Source organism: Xyrauchen texanus, chromosome 22 (assembly GCF_025860055.1).
Source record: "Xyrauchen texanus isolate HMW12.3.18 chromosome 22, RBS_HiC_50CHRs, whole genome shotgun sequence".
Lineage (NCBI taxonomy): Eukaryota > Metazoa > Chordata > Actinopteri > Cypriniformes > Catostomidae > Xyrauchen > Xyrauchen texanus.
This window is the reverse complement of record NC_068297.1, coordinates 23,418,316-23,433,761: the sequence shown is the minus strand read 5'-3', so window position 1 is coordinate 23,433,761 and position 15,446 is coordinate 23,418,316. Positions and strand designations below refer to the sequence as shown.

The 15,446-nt window shown below is 39.8% G+C and overlaps 1 protein-coding gene across 1 annotated transcript in view; it reads left to right on the top strand.

The window, feature by feature from the left end:
• The first annotated feature begins 1,513 nt into the window (after window positions 1-1,513).
• LOC127662721 (N-lysine methyltransferase SMYD2-A-like) overlaps window positions 1,514-15,446 on the top strand; it is a 25,771-nt gene continuing 11,838 nt past the window's right edge. The window contains exons 1-3 of the mRNA XM_052154011.1: window positions 1,514-1,900; window positions 3,719-3,782; window positions 7,823-7,933. Of these exons, the coding sequence (XP_052009971.1) occupies window positions 1,728-1,900; window positions 3,719-3,782; window positions 7,823-7,933 (348 nt within the window). The 5' untranslated portion in view covers window positions 1,514-1,727. The remainder of the gene's footprint in view (window positions 1,901-3,718; window positions 3,783-7,822; window positions 7,934-15,446) is intronic.

Genomic DNA, 15,446 nt, shown 5'->3' with positions numbered 1-15,446 from the left:
AATACTGTACTGTACTGTCTACAGACAGAAATTCTGTAAATTCTACATAATTTATAGATTACAAATGTACACAAGGAATTTAAAGTTAGCCATTTATTTCCAATGCATTGGCTGCATATCGGAAAAAACAAGGCTGGGTTGGTGTGGATGTTTGATGCATGTTTTTACTAGTAGTACCAATGTAGTCGCGAGTTCAGAACCCAACTTGATCCGCTTTTCTGTGTTGCTGAATGTGCCGTTATGTACTGACACTACATTGACATGGCTACATGTAGTTTCTTGATACTGGAGTGAAATCAGAAACAAGTGACCAAGTTTTCCCATGTCAATAAATAATACAATAAAGTTGGTATGAGGTTGGACCTTCTTTATTCACAAATAGTGGCAAATTTAGGGACCATCTCTAAAGATACTGCAACATTGTTCGCTGTACTTTTCTGCATATCGCAGCTCCGTTTTGTGGTCCGTTCTGCATAATGCGGCGGCTCATTTTTGCTTATTGTGGCCCATTCGGCACATTTCGCGGCCAACCCACCGGCCCACTTGGTTCTCCCGAAGGCCATTCTGCCCCTGATCGGCCCCAATGTGCGTCGGCCCACCGGGAAATGCCCGGTATGCCAGATTACCAGTCCAGCCCTGACTGCAATGGTCGCAATGTGACATCACACCTCTACACACAGAGGTTTGTGCCATGTGGGTGGTTCGCAGTTGTTCAGCCTGATTAGTGCAGACTGTTTGCGTCATACAGCAGCGAAGAAAAGGCACCTTTCTGTCAGTGTTGTCAAAAGTGCTTTGCACAACAGGGGTGGCCAAGCTTCAATCAGGGGCCACTACGTAGCTACGCCCCTGTACTGTAGTAATCACCTGTAGTAAATCTGTCTATCCTCTGGAAGTTATTACAACCTTTAGAATAATGAAAATGTCATTTTGGTGTATTTTGGTGAGTTTTCAGATGGTCCCTAACTCAACTTTACCCCGCTAACAGACCGTTGTGTCTCGTGAAATTTCAGTGAAAGTAATAAATTCTCTTTTATAATTGTCCTTATTTGTTGCATCATATTATAGCTTTGACATATATATATATAAAAAAAAAACTATATCAGAATATATTATATTCTATTATTTTGTCTTGAAATGCTTTGAAAATATTACACTATCGAGGCATTTTGTACATCCATTTGTGTTCATATATATTTCCCGGGCACTATAAAGACCAGAGAATGTAAAATGTTTTGTGCAATACACATGCATTTAAGGGTGAAGGCATTGTGACAAATAAAAGTTTCAAGATGGAACGAAAGAAAGCAAAGTATAATGTCACATTTTAGAGACTAACTAACTACGTGTTTCACCTCAGCAAAGATATTTTGGAGAATGAATTACACATGAGACACGCTTTCGCCAGATGACCACACAATGGCGCCACGAGACAAAACACCAAGGTCTGAAGTAGCAACTGCACGCTTTACTGCTAGATGAACGGGCTTTAGGACCGCTCGTGGTCTATGGTTGTGCTGTTAGCCGCCTGGCTGCTGGTGGGGCAGCTGTTTCGGAGTATTTCTGCCGAACATGTGGCGTGGCACTGGCGTCACTCAACTCGCAGCAGTCACTAACAAAACCGAGTGAGCAAGAGAAATCGTTTTCGTCTGTGTGCCGTTTAGAGTTAAAGTCAGAGGTCGCTTTCTGACGAGTTCAAGGAAGTGAGGCACGTGGGGAGGTCGAGAGCGATGAAAACCGAAGGAATTGAGGGCACGGAAAGGTTTTTGAGCCCTGGTAAAGACCGGGGACTCAGAGCCACAAAGCATTTCAGAGTTGGCGACCTGGTGTTCGCCTGTCCGGCGTATACTTACGTGCTGACAGTGAACGAGAGAGGCGGACACTGCGATTTCTGCTTTACCAGGTCAGCGCGTGCCACTTTGTGTCTTTGTTGTACAAACATTCTCTCCTGACGTGTTGTGCATGGATGTCTGTCTGTATTAAGAAAATAATGCAAACACCTATTTGAACACATTAAAGATCAAAATAATTTATGGTAACTTTAAATCAGTAGTATTGCATGCTGCTCGCATAATTAAAAGACACGGCAATGTGGACTAGTTAGGGTGACAGGTAATCTGCACACTGAATTGGGCTGATTCCTCTTAAAGATGGCTGGCACGTGCTCTCTACAGCTCTGGAAAAAATTAAGAGACCACTGCAAAATTATCAATTTCTCTGGATTTACTATTTATTGGTATGTGTTTGAATAAAATTGAGAAAATAACATTAACTATAATCTACTGACAACATTTCTCCCAAATAAAAATATTGTCATATAGAGCATTTATGACAACATACTGTTGTTGGTTGACAACTGGTCAAAATAACAAAAAAGCAAAATGCTGTGTTTTCAGACTTTGAATAATGCATAGAAAACAAGTTCTTATTACTTTTTAAACAACACATTACTAATGTTTTAACTTTGGAAGAGTTCAGAAATCAATATTTGGTGGAATAACCCTGATTTTCAATCACAGCTTTCATGCGTCTTGCTTGGCATGCTCTCTACCAGTCTTTCACATTGCTGTTGGGTGTCTATGCCACCACTGGCGCAAAAATTCAAGCAGCTCGGCTTTGTTTGATGGTTTGTGGCCATCCATCTTCCTCTTGATCACATTCCAGAGGTTTTCAATGACGTTCAGGTCTAAAGATTGGGCTGGTCATAACAGGTTCTTGATCCAGTGGTCCTCCTTCATTGACCAGGTTGTGTGGCATGGATCATTGTCCTGCTGGAAAAAACAATCCTCAGAATTGGGGAAATTTGTCAGAGCAGAAGAAAGCAAGTTTTCTTCCAGGATAACCTTGTATGTGGCTTGAGTCATGCTTCATTCGCAAAGACGAATCTGCCGATTCCAGCATTGCTGAAGCACCACCAGATCATCATTTATCCTCCACCTAGTTGACTCATGGTTAGACAGAGACCTGGAGAGGCCTTAAAGTCACAGTGTCTCGCACCCACTTTGAAATATGATGGAGGATCAGTGATGATCTGGTGGTGCATCAGCAAGGCTGGAATTATTTTTATTTTATTCAAACGCATACCTATTACTAGTAAATCCAGAGAAACTGATAATTTTGCAGTGGTCTCTTAATTTTCTTCTAGAGCTGTATATTTGCACTTTATTTAAATGCTGCTTCACATGTATTGTGAAAGGTGATAAGAGATGTTACACTTGCCCCAGTATATTTACAGATCCAAAACCTGGTTCCACCTGGTCTCAAATGTTGCATTGTGCACTCTGTTCAATGGATGAATATTCAGTGAAATAATTCACTCCCTCAATCAGTTAGTAAAGGCTTACTTATGGTGTAGACTAGATAAAGCCTCAGGGTTCAATGACAGGAAGTCTTTATAGTAAAATAATGTCAACACAGGTAACTTGATTGATCACATTATCCCCTTGTATGAGGTGTATATGCAAACTGATGCATAGGTGCAGCCTAAAACTTTAGACTATACCAAGGCCGATTCATAACAAATGTTCCTAGAAGTTTAGCATAGGTTGCCATTTTATCCATAATTGAGAATGTAAAAGGTAAACCGTTTTTGTTGGCTTACTGAACTTCTGTAACTGAAGGGTTGCTGGTTGGCCAAGTGTCCCATGGATCAGTGGTTGGTGCTATAAAATAGAGATGATCTAACACATATAATTATGTACTCTTGTCATTTCATTTGCAGGAAAGAAGGGCTGTCAAAATGTGGAAAATGTAAACAGGCCTACTACTGCAATGTAGATTGCCAGGTAGGTCAATACTTTGGTCAGAAGAAAGTGACATCATGGTCTCTTTGTGAATCTGCTTCAGCATTAAGCATGCCATTTAGATGTTTTTGATTTGTCAGCATATTAGATCTTTTTTCCTTAAGCAAGTACTTACACTGCACTGCTGTAATTGCAATGGTCCCACTGGAGAAACTTGAGTTTAAGTGCTTAAGTACTTGAGGTTATATGCCAGAGACACATGATTTCAATATTGTTTAGCTACATAGTTAATGGATTGTGATCAAACCTGCAACCTTTTGTGTCAGCACAGCAGCCCAGAACCTTAGCAACTGTGTTTCCACCATCCATTGCTGCTGATTTTTAACACATTCATTTATTGTGATAACACAAAAAATAATGCAATTAAACATAGCCCCTTACAAGTGATGTCAAAAGAACCAGTACTTTGATACCTAGTCTATACTAAAATAAAATGCAAATATATATATATTTTTGGTTAAAAAAATATATACATGTTTAATTAACTTGAATGGCTTCACATAAGTAATTAACGTATTTATTTACAACACATTCATGCAAAGACATGTTTTAAAGACATGTTTTAGGAAAGTCGGTTTTACTTAAATGTTGTTAAATGTACAGAAACTTGCTCAAGACTCTGTGCTCATAATTCTGTTCCTTCATTATTGCTGTTCTGCATATATGATTGAAAGGTGTGCAGTTATGTAATATATTTTGTTATATTGTGGTTTAGTTATTCAGTTGCAGTTAACTTGAAAAATATAAATTAACTAAAAAAACAGAACAAGAAATGTTTAATTTCATGATCTTTAGCTTTGGTTAAATACTATAATGTGTAACATGTGATTTCAACGTCATGAAATTAAATATTTCCAAAGTTACATGGACATACGCCATAAAAGGATTTTGTAGGTCATCTCAGGCAGTGAATACAGTACTCTTGAAAAGTTCTCAGAGCCAATGGAATCGTTGTGATATCAGATGGGAACTTTACAGGGCAAAGCAGAACTCTCAACCACTGTAAAGCGTGCAGCACATGCAAACTATTTTCTTTTTTTCTCCATTTACATTATGGAGTTTTGGGTCCCTTGCCACAGTCGCCTTTGGCTTGCTCACAGGGGTTCTAAATACAAGTAATAATTAGTTGTTTAATTTATTTATATTTATACACCATTTACAATTACATAATGATGACTCTAAAGGCAGTTGTACACTGGACAAGAAGCGGCGTGGCTAGGACATGGCACATGCATGTATCAAACACCGAGTACGTCGATGCGGTTCGCGTGGCAGACCATACAAACAAAAGTTACCCAGGTTTTTCCCTTCTTAAAGAATGAATATTTACTAGAGTAAATAATATATGTCCATTGATAATGATTTGGGTCAAATTTAATGGAAAATATTTGAGTGGTGTGGCTGAAATTTGAGCAGCCACCAGAGTTGTAGGTGGGTGCCGCAGACAGACGCAGAGTGGGGCCGGCTGTATGTGTACATTCATAGAAAACAATTGTTTTGATTTTAGAATACATCATGCCATCTGCCAGACACGTCTGGTGTGCCACCCCCTTAAGAATTTATAAAAATTACCGTTTAATTTTCTGTTAAAGCATTATTTTCCGTAAAGCTGCATTGCACAATGTATGTTTTGAAAAGCGCTATACAAATAATAATAGCTTGACTGTATTTATGTAACTAAATCACAGCATTTGCGGTTTAATGATCACAATCGGCCATGTAGAGTACTGCTTATCCGGAGGTGTGAAGCTTCTGTCAAAAACAAATGTCAAAATTATAGCCAGACGCCTGAAATTTAAGAAATTGTGACAGAAATATATTACATCTGATTAGTAAAATGTAATATTTACTGTAGTAATAATAATGATGATTAATAATAATAAAAAACAATCAAGCAATATATCACAAGCAAGAGTGCTGTTGTACTGAATATAAGTTTGTTTAAAAAAATAATGCTATGGTTTGTTTAAAAAGTAATTGTTCTACGTGTATTCATTCAATATTAATTAGTTACATAAATTTTGTGGTTTGTGAACCGGATTGAGTAGCATGAGTGATCCAGCTCTGCACTCTCCTGTACCTGGAGCACAAACATGAAGCCTGCTTGACTCAAGATCAGTCTGCATGTGTACATAGACCAACAATTAAAAAGTATTCCAGACAGAATACAAGAACGCATCCTTAAAAACATAACACAGTCTCCAAAAGTGCCAGTACCCTAGGAGCTTCCACGTGCTTACACTTGCATATGCCCGTTTTGGCCACTGGGCGCAGTGTTTCAAATTCAGGTTAACACAGACCAATCTTAGCCAAGGAAATGTCAACCTACGGTTTACTTCGAACAGATTGACAGCTCGATAGCAAAATCGATTCTGTGGTCTGTAAGCCAGTGAATATGCTTCTGTTCATTGATATGGAAATAAAACAAAAATATACTGACTTCTAACGCCACTTTTTGTCTATTAAATCATTTAGTTTGCCTCTATAATATAATATCGTTTGAATTATTTTCATTTGGGGCTTTTCTCATAAAATATTGATATGAGATTCATTAGATTTATTTATTGACATAACATAAAATTGACATTTTATTTGATTAAGAGTGGACAGTTTTGAGTTGATGTAGATTTTATATTTAGCTTGTCTAAAAATGGCTGTAAGCATCATGTATTTTTGTGTAGACTTGGTCAAAATAGGCACAGTTGAATCTTTTCCTCATTCATAAGTAAATTCTTCAGAATGAGGAACAGGGATGGTGCTCTGTGGTGAAACACAGCCAGAGTTACAGCTCTGTAATTGATCTTTGCTGGTGAGTGCCAGACTCAGTTGAAAATCCAGAACAGTGAATAAAGATCATCAATAATCCATTTGCACTCTACCACAAGATGTGCAGTCCATTCATTCTTGTTCCTTACCTTGTCTGTTTGAACTGAATTGCTACATCTAGATTTTCATGTAATGTTTGAAAGTGAGGATTATAATATGTTATGAAAAGTTCTGATTTGAAACCAGACAATGCCTTTATTATAACAGGTAAGCAACTTTGTTGTTAACAGATAAACATCCATTCAGACTGCTGCAGTTTTTTTTTAATGAACTCCCTGAACAATAAAATCTTCTATTGAAGTGAATCTTCTGCAGCTTTGTTTAAATGTTTCTGTCTTGCTACAGAAGCCTTTACCATCATTTATGAATCTTGGAGCTCTTAATAGGTCTGTATCAAAATGAATGCCACTTTTATTTCCAGAACTAGACGTTTGCCCTCAGTTTCATGTTAAATGACTTATTACAGGTAGTCCTGCCCCAAACTAACACAGTTGGTTGAGCCAACAGCTGACATTTCTGACTGCTCAAACAAACAAACAGAGTAAAGAGCCACGGTGTTTACACTCTTCAAGAGCTCAATTTAGGAACGGCTTTTAAATAAAATTACACAGGCAGTGTTGCCCGTTTAAATATAAAAAGCAAAAAAATAACACACAAACAAAAACTGCAACAATAATATAATTGAAACGGTAATCATAGAACAAGTCTTATAGTCTGTTTGTTTTAAGGGACTTGGGTGTTGCTCTATTCCTAAATTGAGCTTGAAGGCGTTCTGGCCTTGCTGTTGCTATGACAATCCATCTCAAATGCATTAGCGATCAATTTCTGTTTTCTTGCCAGGACACAGGATTTATTTATTTGTTGCCCAATTGCCTGAGAGGCAGCCCGAGACTAATTTAAAGTCTTATCTCCCATGAATTCATGTATTCGCCTCGAGGCTCCCTTGCGAAATCATGACGCATCAAAAGGAAGTGAGCCAACCTGCAATCGGTTAAATCAAAAGCATATAATCTGAAAGAGGAGAGATGTGACCCTTCATGCTGTGTATTATTCAGTATAAGTGTGTTGTGTTGTTTGTGGGAGTACATGTCATGATCTTTCGATGGAATATGAAGATGTGTGCAGTATGTATCCAGTCTTAAGTGTGTGTGTGTTGGTGTGGAATAAACTGTGGCCTTGTACCCCACTTCCCCCAGAAAGGAGATTGGCCCATGCACAAACTGGAGTGCTCTGCAATGTGTGAATATGGTGAGAACTGGTGTCCATCAGAAACAGTGCGACTGGTTGCCAGAATAATTCTGAAACAGGTAAGGATAACCTCTTGGTGTTTGGTGTGGTTTTTTGAATGGTGTTTTGTTTTATGATGTGAAAGTTCTGGTTCTGAACATTCTAGTTCTGTCCCACTTTATCAACACTGCCAGAAAAAATTCTGGGATTTGGTCAAAAGAGGGTCAGCAAGGTTCTTTTTCCCTGTATTGATTTTTGCTTTTGACTATGGTAGGAGACGTTTGGCAAGCTTTCTATAAAGGTATAATGTCAGGCTGTGGCAGTTGGATCATAATTGAAAGTTAGAAAAAAAATGTAATTTCCAAAAGTGTTCCACTCTGCCCATATTCACCCTATGGTGAATAAAACTAAATAATAAAAAAACTAAAACTAAAATTAATTCAAGGTAATTTTTGTATTTCATTTAGTTAGTTTTGGAGTTCTGAAAAATTATTTTACGCCATGTTCAGACTCAGTCCAAATTCTATTTTTGTGCACATCTGATTGGAATCCATTCACGTTTAGCAAGTATGAATGATGAAAAAAGATATATTAAATAAAAATTTTAATAATCCGTTTCGAGCTACATTTATATGTGGTTTGAAATCCTATTTGAATCACATTTACGGAAATCCATTTCAGTCTGACCGCTCTGATCAGATCTCAAATGGCTTTTTGCCATATCATAAATTTAAAACCTTAAAAGGTTCATTGTTTACATCTCAAAAAAAAAATTTAGTTATAATGTTTTACCATTTAAGGAAAAACAAATGCATACAAAAGGGGTCAAGTTTAAATTTCCCACTTTACCCATTTTCACCCTGTATTTTAACATTTATAATCTACCTCTTAATTAAACTTGAAAATGCCACTAGATGGGTCTTGACTGCCCTGAGACATTTTATGACAATAGACATTTTAAATGAAATCTGTAAATACTTTAGCTTTGGCAGCCATAAGATACTAAAACTGAAACTAGAAAATACTGAGGAAAACAACAAACAACGTGTGAAAACTAACGGAAATAATCTAAATTGAAATGACAAACTGTATATAAAATATAAATAGAAACAAAATTACACTGCATGCCCAATTATTAGGCTAATTGTATTCCTCATGATTAATTTTATTGTTGAACAAACACAACACTCTCAGTCAATCCAAAATGTTATTGAACCTCAAACCTGAATGTTTAACAAAGAAAAAGTGTTTTGTCTTTCTCAGGGGAATTTATAAGTGTGTACAATTATTAGGTAACTATTAGTGTGCATTTATAAGGCAACTAAATGGTTTATTCTAATTTTTTTACAGTACCGGTAGGTGCAACAAATAAGTAACACAAATGACAATTAAATAATATTTTATTTTATTTATTTTAAATAAAAATATTCCGTGACCAATATAGCCACCTTTTCAGTTACTGCCAAGAGCCTTCATCCATGGAGTCTGTCAGTTTCTTTATCTGTTCACGATCAACTTTCGCTGAAGCAGCAACCACATTCTCCCAAATGCTGTACAAAGAGGTGTATTGGCTTCCCTCACTGTAAATTTCACATTTGAGAAGGGCCCACAAGTTCTCAGTTGGGGAATGGGGCTAAGTCATTATTTCGGCATCTTTGAGGCCCTTGATGGCTGGCCAAGCAGCAGAGTACTTGGATGCATGTGATGGAGCATTGTCCTGCATAAAGATCATGGCCTTCTTGAATGCTGAGGACTTCTTCCTGTACCACTGCTTGAAGAAATTACTTTCCAGAAACTGCCAGTAGGTTTGAGAGTTGAGTTTGTCCATCTTCAACTCGAAAAGGTCCAACTACCTCATCCTTAATGGTAGCATCCCATAGCAGTACCCCTCCTCCACCTTGCTGGCATCTGACTCTAAGTGGTCCCCTGTGTTCATTAGTGATCCAGCCACGAGTCCGTCCATCAAGAGTCACTCTCATTTCATCTGTCCATAAAACCTTTGAAAAATCTGTCTTCATGTAATTCTTTGCCCAATCTTGATGCATGAACTTGTGAATATATTCAGTGGTGGTCGTGTTTCAGCCTTCTTGACTTTGGCCATGTCTCTGAGCACTTGGCACCTTGTACTTCTGGACATTACAGGGAGGTTACAGTTCTGGACTATGGTGGCACTGGATGATAATGGGTTCCTGGTAGCTACACGTTTAATTCTTCTCAAGTCTTTTGCAGCTAATTTGTGCCTTTTCTTCTCCATGCGTTTTTTGTGCCCCAGTTGACTATTCGCAACAAAACATTTGATTGTCCGGTGGTCATCAATAGTTTAGTTATTTCAATAGTTTTGCATCCGTCTGGAAGGCAGTTTACAATATTTGACTTTTCAGTGTCAGTTAATTCTCTTTTTTGGCCCATTTTACCTGAGGTAATGAAGCTGCCTAATAATTATGCACACCTTGGTATAAGGTGTTAGTCACTTCCGCCACAACCTCCCTCGTTACACAAATACATACCACATGAAAATGATTGAATCCAATAAGCATTCAAGTTGATATGTTTTGGAGTTGGATAATGTGCATGGAAATAATGGTAAGATCAATATACTCACTTGTCTAATAATTGGGCATGCAGTGTATAAATCTAAAACTATAATAACCGTGTTCTGAACTAACAATTAACTTTTGTTAAAGGATTTATAATGCTTGGTTGATATTCATTTATCAAAATACTATTCCTACCATTTGTTTGTTCATAATACATTAAATAATGTTAACATGTGCACCATTTTATATAACATATATTATAGTATGTTTACAGGCAACTTAAACCGACTGATGCAGTGCTGTGAACAGTGCTTTTATGAATTCCAAATTGAATGGAAATTACGCATGTACTCGCCCTCATGCCATCCCAGATGTGTATCATTTGTGTTCTTCTGAAGATCACAAATGAAAATTTTTAGAAGAATATTTCAGCTCTGAGGGTCCATACAATGCAAGTGAATGGTTACCAGAAATCAAAAGATCCAATAAGCACCTAAAGGCAGCATAAAAGTAATTATTATGATACCAGTGGTTAAATGAATTGCAAAACAGACTCAACAGGGTCTAGCATAAAGATATAACTTTGGAGTGTGAGATACTAATAAGCACTCCACACTGCATAGGGCACCAACTCACTAGGAGGGCACTATCTTTATCTAGGAGGGCACCAGAAAGTCCACCGGGTGCACTGTCTCGCACGTTATTCAAGTACCGAAAGCAGTCGCAGAACACAGTCAATCACTTCACGCTCGTATTGCGAATGCGACAATCCTCTTGACTACTGGCGCATGAACAAAGATCGCTTTGTGAGAGACGGTGGTGTAGTGGGCTAAAGCACATAACTGTTAATCAGAAGGTCGCTGGTTCGATCCCCACAGTCACCACCATTATGTCCTTGAGCAAGGCACTTAACTCCAGGTTGCTCCGGGGGGATTGTCCCTGTAATAAGTGCACTGTAAGTCGCCAAATGCTTAAATGTAAATGTAAACTTTATTAAATTTGCATCCCAAAAAAATGTGCCAAGTGAGTTAAAAGCCAGATCAACAAAGAGAGCAGATGTTTCAGCCCATTGCTTTCTTCAATGCTCATGTTGTAAAAGACGATCACCCATTTTAACAAGTTTTAATTGAAAATTGCAACCAGCTGAGCCTAGTCGAATAATTAGGCATAATCCTACAATAATAGCCAGCTAGCCCCAGGAACTGTCTCACTCCTTTTTGGTCTTGGGTCTCAGGCAGGCTGCAATCGCTGCGGTCTTATCAATTTGGGGCCACACCTGTCCACGATCCAAGTGGAAGACCAAATACTGTACATCCACCCATCCAATTGCACACTTCTTAGGGTTTGTCTCAATGCCTTCAGGACAGCCCTCAGATGCTGCAGGTGCCACTGCCAATCATTACTGTAAATAATCACTGGGCTGGCCCAGTCACTGTGGGATTCTTCTATTACCCCCATTTCCAGCATGGCCTATAATTCATCCCGAACCACTTTTTTTGTGTTCGGGTAATCTGTAGGGATGACTGCATACCACTATCCCTGGGGTTATTTCGATATGGTGCTAATTCACATTGAGAACACAAATGAAGATTTTTAGAAGAATATTTCAGCTCTGAGGGTTTTATGTTCTTGAGGCTGGAGCAAATTCTCCTGTGCTAATTGACCCTGTGTGTGGAGTTTTGCTCTCACAAAAGATCAAGAATTTGTTGAATTTCGTTTTTGCTGTTTAAAGGTCCCTCCCAATTTTCCTGTTGGAAGTCGAGCACGCCATGCAGACTACACCCATACAATAATATATCCTCTTTTGCCTGAACATCCTGAATCACTCGATACAACCGATCCTTGATAATTGAAAAATACAGATATGCGATTGCAGTGTCTGGCTGAAGACGTTGACCATCAATCACTTTCGCTCAAAGCCATGCCTAAGGGTCTCATTTTGCGTATGTTTCAGAGGGAAATCCCCTGCAGGACTCCTCTAAGGGCTGGAGAAGTCAGCACTTCCCCCTCCCTTACGTCATCCTGATGCGGAGATATAGACGGCTCTGCCTTTGCAGCCATTGCATCGCAAAGCACACATCGAGACACTTTGTTACAGGACCATCCACACAGATTTCCCTCAAAGCAGTAAATGTCAGCCAATTCATACCCAAGATTAGTGGATGGATGATATACTAACCGCAGCCTCAACACTATGCTTTTTGTCCCTGAAATTGAATGATCACCTTCACCTGCCAGCATGTATCCAAACCCTCGGACTGAATCAAGCTTTGGTGAATGGAGGTTTGGAAATACCCAGGACCCCCGCAGCTCCAGCAGACCGGCCTAGACTTCATGTCCACACCCGTGGCAGCGGATTCACCAGCTGGAAATGGGGGTAATAGAAGAATCCCACAGTGACTGGGCCATGTGTGAGATTGGAGAGGGTAAGGGGAAGCCAGCGGGATGAATGGCCCACCATTTTACTTTTACATTTATGCATTTGGCAGACGCTTTTATCCAAAGCGACTTACAGTGCACTTATTACAGGGACAATCCCCCCGGAGCAACCTGGAGTTAAGTGCCTTGCTCAAGGGCCCAACAGTGGCATCTTGGTGGTGCTGGGGCTTGAACCCTCGACCTTCTGGTCAGTAACCCTGAGCCTCAACCACTGAGCCACCACCTCCCCACCAGACCGGAGAACCTGTTTTGGGGAAGGAATTCCCCATTTCTGGGGAGCAGGAACAGGATACGGGGAGGGAGAGGGAAGTAAGGGAGGGAGAGAGAGAGAAAATGGCTCGCCGTCCCCTGGATACACCGCTATATGGTCCTCAGCCAACTGGATTACCTCCTTCAGCGACACCGGACGGTGGCACTGGACCCACTTGTCATTCCCCTTTGGCAGCCAGGAGACGAACTGCTCTAGCACCACAATGTTGATGACGTCATCTGCGTTACCCTCCTCTTCTGGCAGCAGGCATCGCAGAGCTGTTGTACAAAGGCAAATGGGCAGCCAACCTGTCAGTGTGCGGAATCGCTGGCAGGCTGCGGCCAACCCGTTGCAGGATGGCTTTCTTCAACTCTGAATACTCCAGGAGGTTGGCAACTGGGAGTTGTTGTGCTTTGAGTCGGGCTTCCTCAGACAGCAGCGACAGCAGATGGACCGCCTTCTGTGAGTACGGCACCTTCAGGGCTCTGGCTGTGTGCTCGGAGCTCCAGGAAGATTTTCGGGTTGTCCTGTGGTGCCATCTTGGCAAGTGTCACATGGGGCCTGCTGCTGCTGGGGTCTTGGCTGAAGCTCCTCAAAAAGCTTCTCCTGCTCCTTCCGCAGCTCCATGAGGACCTGGTATTGTGCTTTATGGATGCTGGCGATGGACATGACTTCTTCCAGCGGCAAGGATGTCATGGCATCGCGTATCCTTCCTCTTTCCTGGGTTTCAGCACCACAGTGACAAGGTTCTTTTAACTCTTTCAAGGAGAAAGCAGGAGATGGGTAGCAATCCATCCGTCGTCTTTATTTCGCACTCCAACTTAAAGAATGCTTTTCACCTTCAACACAATGACCACACACATGAACACACTGCAGCGTGCAACTCTCTCCTCCGGCGGTCTGGATCGCCCTTTAAATCACTCTCAACGCATACACAAAACAGCTGTTAGATGGGATTTCTCTCTGGTGCCAACCCTTACCACACTCATTCTCTCGGCCTCCCTCACTACATACTTTGCACGTCCAACCCACGTTCAACACAATGTCTTAAACGGTGTTAACTTATCTGCACATCTAGATTTTTACCCATTTACCCTTAACCACTGTTCTAGCGGCTTATCCAGTGTGTACATTTGCCTTTTCACATTTTATCTTGAAAGCCAAAGAAAACCCAGATTATATTAAAACTCACATAAACACGGTCTTCTTGTGTTGTCAGATTATTTTTGTTTTAGCTGATTTTTGGTAGTTATCAATTATTTGTTGTGCATGTCTTTTTCCAGTGCTTTTTTAGTAGTTTGAATATAGTTCATTACTTAAATGTGTTAGGGCCCTGTCATCCAACATAAAATACATGATTTTAATGATTATTTTTCTCTTAATGTCAAAAAACATAAAACTCACACAAAAGTAGTAGCAACAAAAAAGGTATTTATAAAACAGATGCTTATTAATAAGACATGCATTGGTCATTGGGTCAAATATCTATAATCCAAGTATAAGTTCAAAGCTTCGGTTTAGGTCTAGAATTTGCAGTGCTGCTCTGGCACATATGGTGCCATGTTTCTCATGGATGTTTTTTTTTTCCTGAATGCATCAGTCCTAGCAGATCTGTGAGTTGACACATGGAGCTTTGTGTCACACATCAAGCACTGTTAGACCGTTGACTTGAAAACTGTAACATCAAACATCAAACAGGCTTTCAGTGAATACTGTACAAGTTCTGTGCATTGTACCACTTGTTTGACTGTTTGTGAAGATCATGTCAGATCTAACTTTAAAGGAATAGTACTCTCAATGTCATCATTTGTTCACTCATGTCATTTCAAACACACATGGCTTCTTTCTTATGTGGAAATTTGTTTTTATGCAGTTACAGTGAATGGGGACTGGAGCTTTCAAGCTTCAAAAAGGATGCAAAAGCATCATAAAAGTATCATAGTCCATTTGACTCGTTTGTTATATATAAAGTCTTCTGAAGCCATATGATAGCTTTGTGTAAAGACCAATATGTAAGTCGTTATTCACAAAAACTGAATGTAGGGCTGCAACTAATGATTATATTGATAATCGATTAATCTTGATTTGGAAAGGCACAGACCTGTCTATATAAGGTCCCACAGTTAACAGTGCATGTCAGAGCACAAACCAAGCCATGAAGTCCAAGGAATTGTCTGTAGACCTCTGAGACAGGATTGTATCGAGGCACAGATCTGGGGAAGGATACAGAAACATTTCCGCAGCATTGAAGGTCCCAATTAGCACAGTGGCCTCCATCATTCTTAAATGGTAGAAGTTTGGAACCACCAGGGCTCTTCCTAGAGCTGGCCGCCTTGCCAAACTGAGCGATCGGGGGAGAAGGGTCTT